Consider the following 18,299-nt stretch of genomic DNA (forward strand, 5'->3'; position numbering starts at 1 on the left):
TTTCTCCGGTTTATTTCCTTATATTCCTCCCTGGGCTCAGCTCCCAACATTCCCAGATATAGATCAAATAGAAAAGCTTCCTGGTTAAATCAGTTTCCCCCTTAACACCTCATTCGGTTATTTGAATCATTGCAAAATCTTCCAATGATGCCACAACAAGCCTGAACTTGGTTAAACACGTGATTAGATGATTAGATTCATCTAATTATTATCATTAAACACTCACTGTGTTCCAGTGCAGGAAACCAACAACCCCACCTGGATTTACTGCAGGTAAACGATGAAGGCGGATGCAGGTTTAGGTGAAAGCGTGACATCATCAATCAGCTTCCTGAGGTTAACGTCATTTCTTCTTTTCCATGGTTGCTCTTCCTGCTGACTGTCAGCCACCACAGAAGAAGACTTATCTTCCGTCTTTCTTCATTGTGTCATCTTTTTTCTGTGACATCTCTAAATAGTATAAGACATGGACGTAATTTGCTCAAAACGCGCTGCGGGACCTTTGCATGTAAACTCGCTGCTTCTGTCGCGCCAGCTACATCCAGTGTGAACGCAGCGTTAGTCATTCGCTGCTAAGCTCAAAACAACCGCGCCTGGCTTGACGGAGAAACCAGGAGAACAGCTGAGCATATTTACGGCAGTGCACTTTTACTTTCGCCCTCTGGAGGGAGCCTCACTGGAAAATCAACACCGGTTGCATAGTGTACCTTTAACTAGAGCTGTAGGTGGAAAGCCTTTATCTCTGCTTTCTGGTCCGTTTTGGTTTTATTTTTGAGATAAACTTAAACTGTCTTACAGAAAAACATGGTTCTGCAAAAAACGGCAGACGGTGAAGGAATCTGCAGCTTCTTTTCTTCTCATTTGGTCACGTTATCTAGGAGGGTTTTAACATCCGACGTCTCAATTTAATCAGATCTTTGAATTGGTCTCGTGTTCGGTTATTAGAATCACAGCCAGGATGTTTAAAAGTCAAAGTTTCATTCAAAGGACTTTATAATATTCCTCCTGAAAAAAACACCTTCATTTGCTCCATAAAGCAGATGGAAGATCTGCCTTAGAAAGCTCTAAATAACCTTGGAACAAATATTAAAAGTGCTGAAAAATCAAATGCATTATTTTATATATTATTAATAAAAATCTATTTATTAAGGTGATTTTATAGATTGTTGCACCCAGATTGTTCACCTCATGCATCCGTATATTTGTGAGGAGAGATGAAAGAGAAAGTGGAGGAAATAAACAGAAGATCTACGCTGAACTTTAACACTTATATTAGAAAATACTAAGTAGAGGGATTCATTTATTGACACAGTTTTTATTTAGTGGATATTTTTCTTTTAGCCCCAGAAAAAAACAAAACCCAAAAACTATAAAATGATTAAATGAATCTACCACATAATTAATAAATAGCACGAAGTTAAAAGTAATAAACATTTTAATCCCAGACAGAAATGTATGAAATGTAAAGATTTATTGATGTGATAAATTGTGACTCTTTTAGGCCTCCATACAGTCTTGCAGCAGAAGCCTGCAGGGGGCTGCAGAGCCGCTCTGATGAAGCTGTTCCTCATAAAGACATAAAATCACTTTAAATCCTTTAGATGCAGATTTATCTTCCAGCAATGCGCGTGCATGTTTGAGCGCGATCTCAGACACGCGCTGCAGACGCATTTACTCGGTTCAAAACGTTACGAGTCTGTCTGAGGCATTCAAACCTCGATGTGATGCCATGCCAGGGGGGAGGGGAGGGGGAGGAGAGAGGGTGAGGGGGCGGGGGAGGAATGCGCTCTCAGCTCCAGCATTCTCTCTCCTCTCACAGCTCCGTCCAGCGCGCAGAGCCAAAGCTTTTGCGCAGACAGTCTGCGCTGAAAGACGCGGTTCTCTTTCCCATTCTTGGAAGTCGCTCGTTGTTTTTGGATTTTTTGCACCTCTGCTGCTGCATCCGCCCGCAAAGGAGCACAGATTCACTACAGCAGCTTGTGAGAGACTGGATCAGGGATTTAAAATGGTGATTAAAGTGTACATAGCCACGTCTTCTGGATCCACCTCGGTAAGGGACCAACAATGGCATGACTTGTTTGCTGGAGGTTTTTGTTTTTAGCAGGATTGACTCCCAGCATCCATGGATCTGTGGAGGATTAGCTGAGGTTTCCTCCAGGCTGTTAAAGAAGCTCCCTGACGCATCATGCAGCTGCTCTCTGGAGAAGTTTGGAAGCACCCAGGGGCGTGAAAACTTTGTCAAAGAAGGAAATAGAGGAAGTGTGAGGCAGAATGACAAACAGCTGTGGTTTGTAACAGTCAGAGCTTCCGGATGTCAGAGTCTTTCTTCTGCCTTCAGATTCCATCCAGAAAAGAGAAAGAAAATCAATAATGTCACCTGATGCTCTGGGGAAGCAGGCTGGAAATGTCTCTCTGGGGTTTTGCAGAATTCAGGATTATTTGCTTCAGACTTGCTCCTTCCACAGGGAATTGAAATGATGGTGATGCAATTCTCCTCACTTTTACACCAGCAGCTGCAGGACTGAAGAATTAAAGGCAGGGTTATGCAATGGTAATTGCTGTAAAACATGTTTCAGATTCAGGAGGCTGATTGACTTCCACTGGACTGATCTTCATTTAGAAGACATGTTGGAGAGAAAGGTCTAAGGTCACATTTAATTCACAATCGCTTCATTTTCCGCCATTGTTCCAGCATTTCATTCCTAATAAGTTAAACCACAGTTTGAGATTCTAGTGCATCAGAATAGGAAGAAGTTCCAAAGGGCGTGAATACTTTTGCAAAACGCTGCTTGTTTTTTTAGCTCCCATCTGAGAAAGCCACCAAACATAAAGAGTTTAGAGCCGAGTTTAGAGCTCAGCGTGCGGTAGGACCGAGTTTAGAGCCGAGTTTAGAGCTCAGCGTGCGGTAGGACCGAGTTTAGAGCCGAGTTTAGAGCTCAGCATGCGGGAGGACCGAGTTTAGAGCCGAGTTTAGAGCTCAGCATGCGGGAGGACCGAGTTTAGAGCTCAGCGTGCGGTAGGACCGAGTTTAGAGCCGAGTTTAGAGCTCAGCGTGTGGTAGGACCGAGTTTAGAGCCGAGTTTAGAGCTCAGCATGCAGTAGGACCGAGTTTAGAGCCGAGTTTAGAGCTCAGCGTGCGGTAGGACCGAGTTTAGAGCCGAGTTTAGAGCTCAGCGTGCGGTAGGACCGAGTTTAGAGCCGAGTTTAGAGCTCAGCGTGCGGTAGGACCGAGTTTAGAGCCGAGTTTAGAGCTCAGCATGCGGGAGGACAGAGTTTAGAGCCGAGTTTAGAGCTCAGCATGCGGGAGGACCGAGTTTAGAGCTCAGCGTGCGGTAGGACCGAGTTTAGAGCCGAGTTTAGAGCTCAGCGTGTGGTAGGACCGAGTTTAGAGCCGAGTTTAGAGCTCAGCATGCAGTAGGACCGAGTTTAGAGCCGAGTTTAGAGCTCAGCGTGCGGTAGGACCGAGTTTAGAGCCGAGTTTAGAGCTCAGCGTGCGGTAGGACCGAGTTTAGAGCCGAGTTTAGAGCTCAGCGTGCGGTAGGACCGAGTTTAGAGCCGAGTTTAGAGCTCAGCATGCGGGAGGACAGAGTTTAGAGCCGAGTTTAGAGCTCAGCATGCGGGAGGACCGAGTTTAGAGCTCAGCGTGCGGTAGGACCGAGTTTAGAGCCGAGTTTAGAGCTCAGCGTGTGGTAGGACCGAGTTTAGAGCCGAGTTTAGAGCTCAGCATGCAGTAGGACCGAGTTTAGAGCCGAGTTTAGAGCTCAGCGTGCGGTAGGACCGAGTTTAGAGCCGAGTTTAGAGCTCAGCGTGTGGGAGGGCCGAGTTTAGAGTAGTTAGGTAGAGATGTTAGGCTTCACTGGTTTCTGCTGAATTTGACCACCACTGTTATTGGTCTGAGCAACTAAAGCTGGGCTTACACTCGTGCACCATGTAGTGAACAGGGGGTAACGAGGGGCGATCAGCCTCTAACGACCGCCTCCCCATCAGGAATCGTAAGGTCGGGAGAAAATCGAACATGTTTGAAATTCCGTCGGCCGTCGTAAGGGTCGCATCAGAGCGTCGGGTCGCCCAGTGTGAGAACAAACATGGTGAGCTTTTAAACCCTGTGATTTCATCGTACAGTTAGCGCTGTAGCTGCGTGCAACGATTGTAAATATCGCATAGCGGACGCCCGGCTTAAAGGGAGTTCGCCTCCGAGCCAAATGGTTGTAAAGTGGGGGAATGGGCCATATTTTGTTCAAGCCGTCACCCTGATTCCTGCACCCACTGACTTGGTCAGTGCTGCAGAGATCAGCCCAAATAGTTTTTCACTAAATAACTTCATCTTTGTTACTTAGCAACAGTTGTTTATTAGTCTACATCATTAAACTCTACAATTACAGATTACATTTTGATTCACTGCTGGCAGAACTACCTGCGGGGGACTTTGGCTTCACTTCCTGTCATTTCATCCAAAGAAAGAAGAGTCTGCGACTCTGAGATCAAGCTGTTGCAGAACACAGAAAGATTGGAATAGAAGTTCAGCAACATGTTGCTGGTTGAACCTCTTCTATCAGTACGACATGGACTCAGTTATTAGACACTAAATGAGCTGTTTGGTCTGAATTGAACATTTTTATATTTAGAGAGATGACGGGATGGCAGACATTGTCTTGAGATGTAGAGTAGAGGTCTGCAGATTCTACAGACTGGATTCCTGTTGGTTGATGACAAACTCACATCAAACATTTAGATCATACGTCACTGATAGTTTTCATTGACTTTCTAATTTGACACCATATTTAGATCCAATTATTTTATTGTTTAATTTTGTGAAACCACGTCTTTTACAGCTGTTGTAATTTATTATTGGCTTTTCCTCTTCCTATAATTCTGCTGATTAGCTCTCAGTCAGCAGAACCTCCAAACTGCTGAAGTCTCTCTTCTTTGTCTTCATGTCATTTTTATGAAACGGCTTTGATAAACCGTTTAAGAGATGCTGGAAGCCGTAGCTTCATGAGGAATTAACTGGGTGGAAAGTTTCTGCGTTGGTGCTAACTCACTGGACTCCATCACGTTTCCCAGGATTATCTACCAAGTTTTCTGAAGTGGAATCTGATTTGGCGCACTCATAGGAACCCACACTGGCAGGAAAAGAAAGATAAATTTAGGATTATCTTTTGGACATTAGCCTACAGGTTGGAGTTTACAATGAGGCCAAATTTGAAAAGCAAACCAGTAGTTTTAACCAAATCTATACATGCAAATATTCTGCACACCTGCAGCAGGGCTGCTATACTGCAGACCAGCAGGGTCTAACTGAAAGGGAAATTTTATTGAAGGAGCGAAGCAAAACAGGAGAAGCTTTGCCTCCCGTATTTCCATTTCTGAACAGCAGTCACCCAGTGGCTCTGCTTCCTGATTGCCACAATAAATGGGCAATATAGGCTGTGAAAATGGACGGGTCTTTGTTTTCTACCTTGCCATCTCAGATTGAGTGCACTTTGACCCCATAACTGCCCTGCTGAGGGGATAAGGAATAAAGCCAGGGTGTCACCTGAACAGCCAGGTGTGTTGGTAAATAATGGAAGACTGGCTGGAAGCAGCTACTGGTCACCAGTAAGGGGTTGTTTATGGTTGAAATCGGACTAATGGCCATGAGCCTTTATCCGTTCCAAACACACAGGGCTGTGGTTGACACTGATTTCCTTTAACGCAGAGCTTGCTTGAAAATTCGGCTTCTTAGAAAGGTCATTTAGTCTTTAATACATGATGCTCCCAATGTAGCTTAAGTCTGTTTTCCTTTCTACCCAGTGGATGGAACAGAAAGTGACCCCCGCTCAGTGTCAGCAGAACTGACTGAATGTCTCTCAGCCTCAGTTGGATTCAGATCATCTAATCAATGGCTGCTATCGTCCTGCAGCTGTTAAGGCCAGAGTCCTGACCTTTAATCTGAGCTCACTGCTGCTGAAGCTCTGAGTGGACTGGAAATCATGGATGCTCCTCATTCCACTTCCTACACCTTTGGATGAATCAAAGGAAAATGATAGACTTTCACAGGAGACCTCAGATATAATTCATTATTTTACATTTAAAAAACAACAACATGACATTTTCTGTGAAACTTGAATAAATCTGAACAGATTTCTGGATCATTTTGCTGGAAGATGAAGGAAGCATTGGTGATACCTCAGTACTTATAACCAGTAAAAACAACAAACGCTTGGGTTTGCTCATGATCAATTTTATTTGCAGCATTAAGAATGTGCACAGAGAACTTACTGCATGAAAATCAACTGGATACTAAGCATGCATGCAGCGACAGTGGAGAGGAAAAACTCCCTTTGAACAGGAAGAAACCTCCAGCAGAACCAGGCTCAGTGTGAGCGGCCATCTGCTGAGGCCCACTGGGGTTCAAGGAGACAGAAGCAGACATAGAAAAAGAAGCATAGATACAAAAGGCAACTGTCAACCAGCTCCACAGGCGGCCCCGTCCAGGAAACACACAGCCAGGCAGACGAGCTCCGAGCCAGCTCCCATGTCAGAGGATGAAGAGAGCACATCCAGTTAGTCACAGTCAGAGAAACAGGACTACACTGGAAAACAGGCCAAGCTCCAACATCTAGAAACAAAGGTGTTGATGGCAGCAGCAAAGCTGATATTTCTCTCCAGGATGGAGTCACAGCCAAACAGGAACAGACCAGATGAAGCTACTATGAGAAAAAGCAGAGAGAGCAGAACGTTAGAGATTGAACTAACAGATTCTGCAGAGTGGGAGAATAGAGATAGAATGAAACCATGTTTGCTTCCAGTTTTTCCCAGGGAGAAGAAGTCCCTTTATTATGTTTAGTGAGAAAAGGCTGAGAATCAATAATAACCAGGAGTTCCCTTTTATTAGCAGCTCGATGTCAAAACTTCTAAAGCAACACGTTGAATGTTTTAACTCAGGAATTAGCTCATTTTCAGGTATACTAAATGATTGTTCAGGCCAGTTTGCAGCACTGGGTGCATATAGACGATGACCTTCTCAAAAGGTCCCTATTTGACTTGACTTTGACTGAATAAGTTATCTGACCTAGATCCGCTCTCTCCCACGATCTGAGCTCCTCCTAAACTAAACATCTGATCTAACCAGGCTAAAAGATCTTATGATGCAACAAACACACATGACACTTAGCAGACCAGACTTGGTTGTGTCATCTGGGATTTCATCTAGAATTGAATCTACAACAAATCTAGAATTAAATCTAGATTTAATCTAGGATTTAATGGTCTTAGTAAAACGGTCTGGAAGCTTCTACACCAGTGTAGCATTTCTGTAGTTGTAAACCTGGAAGGTGAAGCTCTAACATCCCTAAAGTTCAACAGTTGTAGCTTTAAAATGAACCCAGTTTGCTGAAGAACAAAGGAGGAAACCAGTTAATGTGACTTTGATCTCTCAGATTGCCCAATCACTTCACTTATGTGTTTGCTTTTATTTATGGGTGGTTTATCTCTACCAAAAAAATGTGTTTGATGTCAAAGATCAAAATATTGCAATTTATTTCAGAGAACATAATGTTTGTCTGCCATAGATCCTATTAATTCTCCACTTGTTGCTCGTAGTGTTGGTCTGTAGACCTCTCCCCCAACAGATGTTATAATGGTATCTGAGCAGAGGTCAACAAAATATATGAACATGTCTTATTAAAAGGGTTGAACTAAAGCCTTATAAGCTGCGACTTTACCAGGTTAAATCAAAGCTTTCTTCTCATTAGCAAACCTTAATATTTAAAAGTTCTGCTCACTGAGACACAAGTTCTGCTTTACTCGTCTAACATGAACCCCAGATAAGAGGCTTTCAGTTTAACACCAGTCGGTCTTTAAGGAGCTATTTCCCCCTAAAACAAAAGGGTTATTTTTGAAGTTGTGCTGAAAGAGTCGACTCTTTGTGGAATTTAGCCAACAGAGAGCATGGCCTGCTAATGGATCAGATACTGATTAAAATGCTAACTGTTAGCTTTTAAAATTTACCGTTTGCCTCTGATAAAATAATGTTTTTTCACAGATGCATACCTGAACATGGATTCTTTAAAACAGAGTTTGAAATTTAAGAAAACCTTCAGTTTCTTTGTCATTTGAGGAGAAATCATCCTGAAATTGACTCGTTTGTTTTCACTAAAGCTCACGAGAGCTCTCTCTCCACAAAGCACAGCTTGGTCCTTGGTTTGCATCATTTCTGCAAACACTTTGCTTTCAGAACCTCCGTCTTTAGACCACCTAAAGGGATGATCAGGGACTCTGCTGCTGGATGTCTGTAAATGTTGTGTAACTTTTTTACCAGTTTTGTAGACGATAAACTAACAAACTGCTAAAGTCAGATTCTGGTTGGTTTTCTCAGAAGGAAATGGTCTGAATGAGTTCTATCAAACTAACAATGATTAAACCTAAATTCAAAGACCATTTTGGTTAAATATAAACTTATGATTCCTTTAGAAAAATAATTTCTCCAAATTATATAAACAGCAAAACTCATTTTCATTTAATTGCTGGATTTTAACACCTCAGCAAATCACTATGAAATGTAAGGTTTAGTAATCCTGTAACCAAAGCAGGAAAAAGCTGAGAATTAGATTTCTACTCAGACATGTTCAAAGTTCCCCTGATCCCTGAGCGTATAGTTTGGTTTATTATTTGTTCTAAAGGTTTAGAAATTCTAATAAATACGGAGTCGGATTCCTGCTGTTAGACTGTTGAGGATGAACAGCTTGTTGCAAAATGATTCCAAGTTAGTTTTGTTACCTGCTTATCAGATGAAGCAGCTTCTCACAATATAAAGGTTCTGCAATGTCTGCAAAAAGTGACAATAGTTGGTAGGCTGTGATATTTCAGAGATGAGGTCATTTAGAGGGACTTTAACGTCGCCGTAGGAAGATAAGATGATGGCTGAAGCTCATGGAGGAGGACTGGGAGACATGAGGAGTGTTTTTATAGACTGTCATTTCCTATTGTCTTAATATTGTGCTGTCCGGCTAGCAGAGCAGTCAGTCTGTCTCTATTCTCGGCCCACGGCACGTCTACACGAGGGAAACGATTCTGTGTTCGCATCGTGTTCATCTAGCAGGTTATTTACATGTTGTTTTGGTGAGGAGACACTTGAAGGATGAAGGTCTGTCCAGGAAAATCAGGCTGTAAGAACCTTCCAGACTGGAGGACGCATCGTGTTGCACCGTTCTATAGAAATGCATCAAATCTTTATTGCAGAAAAGAAACAGGAGAAAATAACATGCTTGCATGGAGAGTGGAAAATGAAGACCCCCCATTAGTTTCTGTAAACCAACCTTTCTGTGTCAGTTGCAATGAAACAAACACAATAAGCATGTTTAGCTTATTAACCGAGGTAAAAGTTTTAGATTAGTTCCAGTGTCTTCCCTCTGACTGTTTGGGAAAACTGAACGGAAAAGGAAATTTGTTCCTTAAAGCCTCATTAGAAAATAGACCTGATCACCAAAAATCTGATCTTTGTGTGAAAATCTTACGGAAATGAATCCAATTCCAGTTAGAAAAGCTTGGAGCCAAAGATGCAGCAAAGCAACATTTCAACTGAATTTCCATTTATTGGACATCAGGTCGTGACCTAAACACCATTTATTCCAAAATAATTCATTTCAATTGAACTTTATTGATCTCACATTTAAGAAATTCCCTCTGCATTTAACCCCTCCCCTTGGGGAGCAGTGGGCTGCCATGGTGTGGCGCCCGGCAAGCAGTGTGGGGTTAAGGGTCTTGCTCAGGGACCCAGAGTGGAGGCTGTGGCAGTGGGGCCCAAAATCATAACCTTAGGAGTTTTATGGCCACTAGGGCGCCACTCCACTCAGGAAGGAAAAAGAGAGATTTGTGTAAAACATGAGGTCTGAGCAGCACAGGAGGAGAAAATGTGTCTGAAGAAAAGGATCGTTGGTTTTCCTCCATGTTGATTTCAGCAGAGAGCGTCTGAACTGGGCAAAGCTGGGAGTTCCCACTGAGCAATTAGGGGCAGATGGCATGTGGCCAGTTAGTCTCATTATTTTGGCTTGGCAGCAGCACATGGCTGCACCCAGAGCGAGCTCACATCCAGGAGCAAAGGCCGCTCCTTATGTCCGATGGAGCGAGCTCACATCCAGGAGCAAAGGCCGCTCCTTATGTCCGATGGAGCGAGCTCACATCCAGGAGCAAAGGCCGCTCCTTATGTCCGATGGAGCGAGCTCACATCCAGGAGCAAAGGCCGCTCCTTATGTCCGATGGAGCGAGCTCACATCCAGGAGCAAAGGCCGCTCCTTATGTCCGATGGAGCGAGCTCACATCCAGGAGCAAAGGCCGCTCCTTATGTCCGATGGAGCGAGCTCACATCCAGGAGCAAAGGCCGCTCCTTATGTCCGATGGAGCGAGCTCACATCCAGGAGCAAAGGCCGCTCCTTATGTCCGATGGAGCGAGCTCACATCCAGGAGCAAAGGCCGCTCCTTATGTCCGATGGAGCGAGCTCACATCCAGGAGCAAAGGCCGCTCCTTATGTCCGATGGAGCGAGCTCACATCCAGGAGCAAAGGCCGCTCCTTATGTCCGATGGGCCTTCAGTCTGTGCTCTGGAGGCGACACCAATGTGAGTCTGTTGAAGTATAAGTGGGAGAGGCCCGTTCCGCTCAGCTGCATGAACCCGTACTGCTTCCCGGAGCCGCCGGGGGGGGGGGGCTGATTTTTGGGACTTTGCCCTTTCTGGCCCATTCACTGATTCCAACTGTGCTGCTGCTAATCTGCTGGCCTGGTTTACATGCTTCACTGTTGTTTCAGCAGATGGTGGTTCGATAATCCACCTGTCTTCATCGGCAGCCGTAAAACTGGGAGGAGCCACATGACAGGGAGACAACAAGTTCATTCCAGATGGGAGTTTTGCACTAAAGCTGCTTGTAGGTGTGTGAATGCAGTGTGTGCAGCACAGAGTGGATATGTGTGGGTTTCTCCTTGCAGAAGGCCTTATTTGGCTCATGTTTGACCAGTTCCCTCCTCTCCAGTCCCAGAGGAGCTCTTGTTTCCGTCTGGCCTTGTAGGGCCATCCTCCTTCTCACACACACCCACTGAGAGCCTATTGGACCTTCATGACACATAATATAAAGCACACACACTGCCTGAGCTTCAGATGAAAGAACACAGAAGGAAGGACACGTCTTCATTATCAGTTAAAGATGAAACAGGAAGCTTTGCTAAAAGAGAGTAGATACGGAGACACATTACTGCCAAGTAAGCTGCACATTTTTCCGGTTCTGGAATTAAACTCCTGCTTTCTAATTTGTCCATGAGAGGATAAAGTGTTAATGTTACACCCACATGAAAAAGTCCGATCATAGCAACAATTTTAACCGTCTACACGGTCTGAAAATATGTGCAACTTATCAAATACAGAATATTTGCTAACATGTAAAACAATGTGGAGCCAGACTGAAAGCACAGAGATAAGCCTGATCCAACGTCAGGCAACGACTGCAACTTAGTTAAGTTTGTCCAAGTTAAGGTCGTTCATTTAAGTTGGACTTTAAGTATTTAGAATATCTTGAATAAAGGATTCAAACTGAAGTCAATTAAAAGTTTATAGTTTTTGTAAATAAGGTGAAACTGATACAAAAGTACGTTATGATGGAAATAGATGTTGAATGCAAATGCTATTATATCTGTTTTTAGCATTTTATGGTAATCAAAAAATGAAGCAACTCTGTCTGCTGGCCTCTAACCTCTAGAATGCTTTTATTTTGGGTGAACCACAAACTTCAGTGTAATATATTTGGATTTTATATTTTATATTTGGACAGCTTGCCTCATAGATTTAGATCAGACGATGGTGAAACCTTCTGGTCTGCATATAAAGAGCCTCTCCAGTAGAAAACCCTTCCGTGTTGAAACACAGCGGGGGTAGCATCCTGCTGTGGGGGGCTGCTGGGAGCGAAGGTCCGACATTCACTGCTTTAGCAGGACAATAAACTGAAGCAGCCAGAGCTGGATGCCTAACAGAAGGTTAGATGAAGGCAGGAGGAGTAAATCCAGCTTCTAAGGACCTCTGAGTGTTTTAGGTTTTTCTCTTCTCCAAAACGCTTCAGTCATGTTGGAGTTACCTCTTTACAAAGTCAGGAAGTTGCTTGAGGTGTGATGAACCAGGGAAACATCTAAAACATGTACTGGCTCCTGGGATTGGTGTTCAGATCCAAGGCTAGAGCTAAATGCAGTGGAGAGGTTTGGTGTTTGTCTTCATGCTAAATCCACCTGACCTATAGGAACTGAGACTAACTTGGAGTTAGACAAACTTTGTCATCTTGTACACAGAGTGTAAACAAAACAAACTTTCAATGCAAACAGCTTTTCAACAGTAAATGAGCAGCTGAGCAGTGAAATAAACATTTCCATATGTAAAGTGCAGCAGTGATCAGAATGTAGACAGTGTGGGAAAAAAGGAAAACCAGTTTAAAGGCTTGGAGTAAAAGGTATTGATATGGAGGGTTCAGTGCAGAATAAATAAATATGGTGCAAAATGCAGCAGAACATTAAGATGATTTCTATTTAAAGGGATTATGAATAATCAGCCATGTTGGGGGTTCAATTATTATGTTTACATTCAGAAACTCGATCTGTGACGTGATTTAGAGTTTATCCAACAGTTCATCAGTGTGATGGCGGTGGGGAAGAAGCTGCTGCAGAACCTGCTGGTCCTGCATTGAATGCTGGGAAGCCTCTTCCCAGAGGGCAGCAGGGAGAACAGTCCATGGTGGGGGGGTGAGGGGTCATTGATGATGTCACGGGACACGCAGCGCTGGGATGAAATGTCTTTAATGGAGGGAAGAGGAGCCCCCATGATCCTCTCTGCTGTTCTCACCTTCTTCCAGTCTGAGGCGCTGCAGCCTCCACACCACACAGTGAGACAGCTGCTCAGAACGCTCTCTATGGGGGTGAGGATGGGGGGGGGGGGTCAGAACGCTCTCTATGGTGCTTCTGGAGAAGGTGGGGAGGATGGGGGGGGATCTATAAAGACAAACCGCAGTAAATACAGCAAAACATGAACATAGAAAATATGAACCTTTTAAAGGTGAACTGTCATCTAGTGTCCATTTCCTTCCCTCTAATCTTTTTTTAACGAGCTACTTTCATCCATAATAATAACTAAATGTGAAAGTGTGCCCGTCTGAAGGCTCTATGGCTACATTCCTTTGCAGTGGACCTCTCTACTCTAGATTTTCTAAGCAGATAACGTCGAACATTTCTGTGGTTTCCCCGCAGACTGGTGACAGAATGGAGAACTTTATTTTTGCAGATTCAGTAACTGACAGCTTCCTTTTTTCTCCCCCCCCCACACACACACACACAGATTAAAAAGCAGCAGCAGGACGTGATGGGCTTCCTGGCAGCTAATAAAATCGAGTTTGAGGAGTGCGACATCGCTGCCAACGAGTCCAACAGGAAGTGGATGAGAGAGAATATTCCGGAGGAGTCCAGACCTGCCACGGGGAACCCTCTGCCCCCCCAGATCTTTAATGAAGAGAAATACTGCGGGGTGAGCGCAGCTTTACATTCAGTTAACAGTGAGAATGGTTTAACTGCCCTCCACACCTGATGGATTCCTGCTCGTTTTGGGTGAAGAGGCAGAAAACAAAGACCAACATTTTATTAGAAAGATTTCTTTTATTTTGAACTTTGGACATTAATACTGACAAAAAATCACGCAAATAGAATAAGATAATAGAGCATAATTTTCTATCATCATTCCATCATGTTAGCCTGTTTGAATTAAGGGCAAATAAACTTATTTGCAGGATTTTTATTAGTTTTTACAATATCTTAACTCTTATTTTTGAAAAGGTTTTTCTTTTATTTACGAAATTACCAAAACCAGCAATTAAAATCAGAGGCTTGTTTTGTTTAGAAAATCCTCTTAGCATTAAACAGCCGACTTTGCGTAAAAGAAGGGAAAATGTTTCTAAGAACGTGATAGAACTGGCATAAATAGATTCAAACTGTCTGCTTGTTTACTTTATCGGAGTGAGAAGAGTAGAACATATCAGTGTTTCCTTGCAGCTTCACATCCAACATGTTCTATTTCTATTCTATTCTATTTCTATGTTCAAACTGCAGCACCAGAATCAGTTTTCCATTTTCTCTGCTGATTTGACCCTAACTGAACTTTTGTGGGCGTCTGGTTAAACCTACAGGTTATCAGTCAGACCGCCGCTGAAAATAACCATCAGGATCGTTCATATCATCACCACAATATTTCATTAATGCTTCATTCCTGTTGGTTTAAACTCTCTGATCAGCTGGAGATTAAATTCTACCAATTAAACTGAAATAAACAGCAACCAGACGGCAGAGAGGGAGGGATGGCATTGTTACAGAATAAACCCTCATTTATAAATATGAATAAAATCAGACATAGAAAGAATATCATTAGTATTAATATTAAACAAACTCAGAGTTAAAGCAGGAAACTTTCTATGTACAGAAATGTTGATTGGATTCATAAGTTCAGTAGGAATTGATTGAAAATAGACGGTAGGAAGAAGAAATGGAATAATTCAATAAGTTCCACGTCTCTACATTAGATTATACTTATGATATACTTTCATATAATAATCATATATCAATTTTCTATAATATATCATTTTAATGGGTTTTTTACAATAATAATCATTTATTCATTTATTAATTCAAACATAAAGGAAAATGATATTTTATACCAAAATCTAATGTCTTTTTTTAGTTATTAATAAACAGTAGATCTGCTCAGGTTGATTATGGTTGATGACAAGCAGTCAGGCTTCATGCTGCTCTGATGTAAAGGAAGCTGAAGATGCTCTTTCAGAATGGAGTAAATCTCACAGAAGAAAGTGTGCAGCAATTCCCACAATATCAGCAACTGTTGGGTGTGTTTGAGTGTTTGGGGGAAAGAAGGACAAATAAAGGACTGAGATGGAGGCAGGAATCAGGAATGAGAGTTTCTCCTTCCAGCTGGAAACTACATGTAAGTGAAGGGAGTATGAGAGCTGATTCAGTGGAACGTATTTGTAGACAGCAAAGTGTGTGTGCAGCGATGATTGCAACAGTGGCTTTGGAGGAGCTGCTCAGGTGGAAGAAACTTGGCTGGAAACCGAAACTTATGGATGAAGGTGATCAGATCAGATCAATGTAGGTTTTCCTGCTAGCTAGCAAATCACTTCGCGAGAGAAAATTCAATTCAATTCAGTTTATTTATATAGCGCCAAATTCACAACACATGTCATCTCAAGGCACTGTACAGTTCAACCAGATCATCCAGTCAAATTGATACAGAGTTTTCTATCTAAGGAAAACCAGTTGATTGCATCGACTCATTGACTCTTCAGCAATCCCCCACACTAAGCATGCTTGTAGCGACAGTGGAGAGGAAAAACTCCCTTTTAACAGGAAGAAACCTCCAGCAGAATCAGGCTCAGTGTGGGTTCACTGGGGTTCAAGGAGACAGAAGCAGAGATAGAAAAAGCAGCTGTAAAAGGCGGCCCGTCCAGGAAACACACAGCCAGGACGACGAGCTCCTTGCCAACTGTCATGTCAGAGGATGAGGAGAGCACATCCAGCCAGACACAGTCAGAGATACAGGAATACACTGGAAAAACAGGCCAATCTCCAACATCTATAAACAAAGATGTTGATGGCAGCAGCACAGCTGATATTTCTCTCCAGGATGGAGTCACAGCCAAACAGGAACAGACCAGATGAAGCTACAGTGAGAAAAAGCAGAGAGAGCAGAAGGTTAGAGATTGAACTAACAGATTCTGCCTAGTGGGAGTATAGAGATAGAATTAAGCAGAATGATGAAATGGGGGTCCCTATGTCCTCCAAAATTCTAAGCCTATAGCAGCAGAACTATAGAGATAGCTCAGGATAACCTGAGCCACCCTAACTATAAGCTTTATCAAAAAGGAAAGTTTTAAGCCTAGCCTTAAAAGTAGACAGGGTGTCTGCCTCACGGACTAAAACTGGTAGTTGGTTCCACAGGAGAGGAGCCTGATAACTAAAAGATCTGCCTCCCACTTTTAGAAACTCTGGGAACCACTAGTAAACCTGCAGATTGAGAGCGAAGTGCTCTGTTAGGAACATAAGGAACAATCAGATCTCTGATATCAGATGGAGCTTGGCCATTTAAGGCTTTATATGTGAGAAGGAGGATTTTAAATTCTATTCTTGATTTAACAGGAAGCCAATGAAGAGAAGCCAGGATAGGAGAGATATGATCTCTCTTTTTCATTTTCATCAGAACTCTGGCTGCAGCATTTTGGATCAGCTGAAGGCTTTTAACTACAGTTTGTGGACTTCCTGATAGTAAAGAATTACAATAGTCCAGCCTTGAAGTAACAAATGCATGGACTAGTTTCTCAGCATCACCCCTGGACAGGAAAATGAACCGTGTGCCTCAGCTTGAACACGCCATCCCTAGGCTGAACCAGGATGCTGGCAGAACCCTAACCCTAACCTTTCCAAAAAAAGTTAACAATCCACTGGACTTTGTTTTCAGCAGCAGCCAGTTGGTATTTCTGTATCGGCTTCAGTCATGAATGAGGCAAATGTTTATTGAAATTCCTTTTATCCAACGATGTTTGATTAGTTAACAAATGTTTGGCAGCAGCTTTCATGGATAAGTTAGACTGATAGTTGACATAAAAACCTGCATCTATCAGTCACTAAACAGGATAGATCAAAATAAACAGCAATCCAAAAATACAGCCTGGCAACGAATGACTTAGTTCCAAGGCCTATCTGCATGTCAGAATGGCCTAGTCAAAGTCCTGAGCAAAGTGCAGTTACATTCTGTATTCAGTGTAAATTATTATTATATAAATCTATGCTTCCATTAATTATATGTTACTTAATGTTAATTAATCACATAATATCTCAACAAGATAATTATTTATTAACAGGCTAGAATGTCAGAAAAGTTCAACATGCATTAAAACCTGTTGAAGGAGCTGCAGGTTTTTCGTTTCAGAGGATTTTTAGATCTAGATGCTAAAAGATCTAGTGATCTAGACGGATCATCTTCTCTTCCTCAGAACTACGAGGCCTTCTTCGATGCCCGGGAGGACAATGCTGTCTATGCATTTCTGGGTCTGACTGCCCCCCCAGGTTCCAAGGTAAGCTGCTGGACACATCAGCAAACTGCACTGAAACCACATAGATCAGGACTAAGTAGAATGGCCTTCACACTCTTCACATTACTGAACACCTCATCTTTTGCTCACTGGCACCTCCTCTCTGCTAGAAGTGGAAATGGAGGCGTTGCCATAGAAACAGTGGTTTCTATGGCTGATATTTACACCAATATCCTCCATTTTACTGTAACACACTTCCTTCTCTTTCTTGCTCTTTTTTTTTTCTCACCAGGAAGCAGAGGCTCTAGCCAAGAAGGCACAGCAGTAGCATCCTGACGCCGTTTCTACCTTAAACCTCAGGCCTTTCCAAAACGCAGACCTGGAGCAAAACAAGACTCACCCACTCAGACACTTCATTCCTGTTTCCTTATTTTTCCTCTGTGCCTTTTCAGCAGCAGTGAAAGACGGTGAAAGCATGGAGGGTTTCAGCCAGTTAGCCTCCGCCTGCTAACCCTATTAGCATATTGACATGTCAGTCACCTGCAGCATGAGTATATGAACCTCATCATCAAGAACAAACAAGAGTCTTAATGTTACTGATCCAGGGTGTTATCTTTGCTTCACAGCACATCAGAGGTTTTATTATCCCCAAAAAGTCTTAATTCCTGGAAATCAAAGATTTCACTCTTTCCAGACATCCAGCTGTTTTCTGGAAAAACGATTAGCCTCTGCTTTTACCTACTTGATATTGTCTTAATGCTGATTTAATAGCAAACTTTGCTTAGAAATGAGAATACCTGCCAAAATGGCCAAATGAGGGATTTTTTTTGTCGTTATTATTATTGTTTTATTTGCTGTCTTTGTATTTTGGAGAAATCTTGTTTAACATTCTGTTTCATATTTCTCTTTAATGTCCCCCCTGAATTAAAATAAACCGTAAACCTGACTGCCGGCCAATCGGCCTTATATCCTCCGCTCTTTCCTCACACCCTTTCAGAAAATGTGTAGAACGGGAGGCTGTTTGGATTAAAACGATAGTTTCTCAAACTGGAATTTGAATGAATCTTCTCTCTAGAAAACCTCAAACATCCTGCAGTAAAAACTGAACCATAATATTGAACTTAAAGGATTTAGGAAAATGCAACCTTCCATTTATGAACACAGCATTTCTATCCTACCATTACAGACGTAAACACTGACTGG

The 18,299-nt window shown here is 42.7% G+C and overlaps 1 protein-coding gene across 1 annotated transcript; it reads left to right on the forward strand.

Annotated features, from left to right (window-relative positions):
- The first annotated feature begins 1,798 nt into the window (after positions 1-1,798).
- On the forward strand, positions 1,799-18,062 carry sh3bgrl (SH3 domain binding glutamate-rich protein like). Its single transcript, XM_038276234.1, has 4 exons — positions 1,799-2,050; positions 13,343-13,528; positions 17,058-17,138; positions 17,389-18,062. The coding sequence occupies exons 1-4, from the start codon at positions 2,006-2,008 to the stop codon at positions 17,422-17,424; spliced, it is 348 nt and encodes a 115-aa protein (XP_038132162.1). The 5' UTR covers positions 1,799-2,005; the 3' UTR covers positions 17,425-18,062.
- The last annotated feature ends 237 nt before the right edge of the window (positions 18,063-18,299 follow it).

Source organism: Cyprinodon tularosa, unplaced genomic scaffold, assembly GCF_016077235.1.
Source record: "Cyprinodon tularosa strain WSP-4 unplaced genomic scaffold, ASM1607723v1 ctg1002, whole genome shotgun sequence".
Classification (NCBI taxonomy): Eukaryota; Metazoa; Chordata; class Actinopteri; order Cyprinodontiformes; family Cyprinodontidae; genus Cyprinodon; species Cyprinodon tularosa.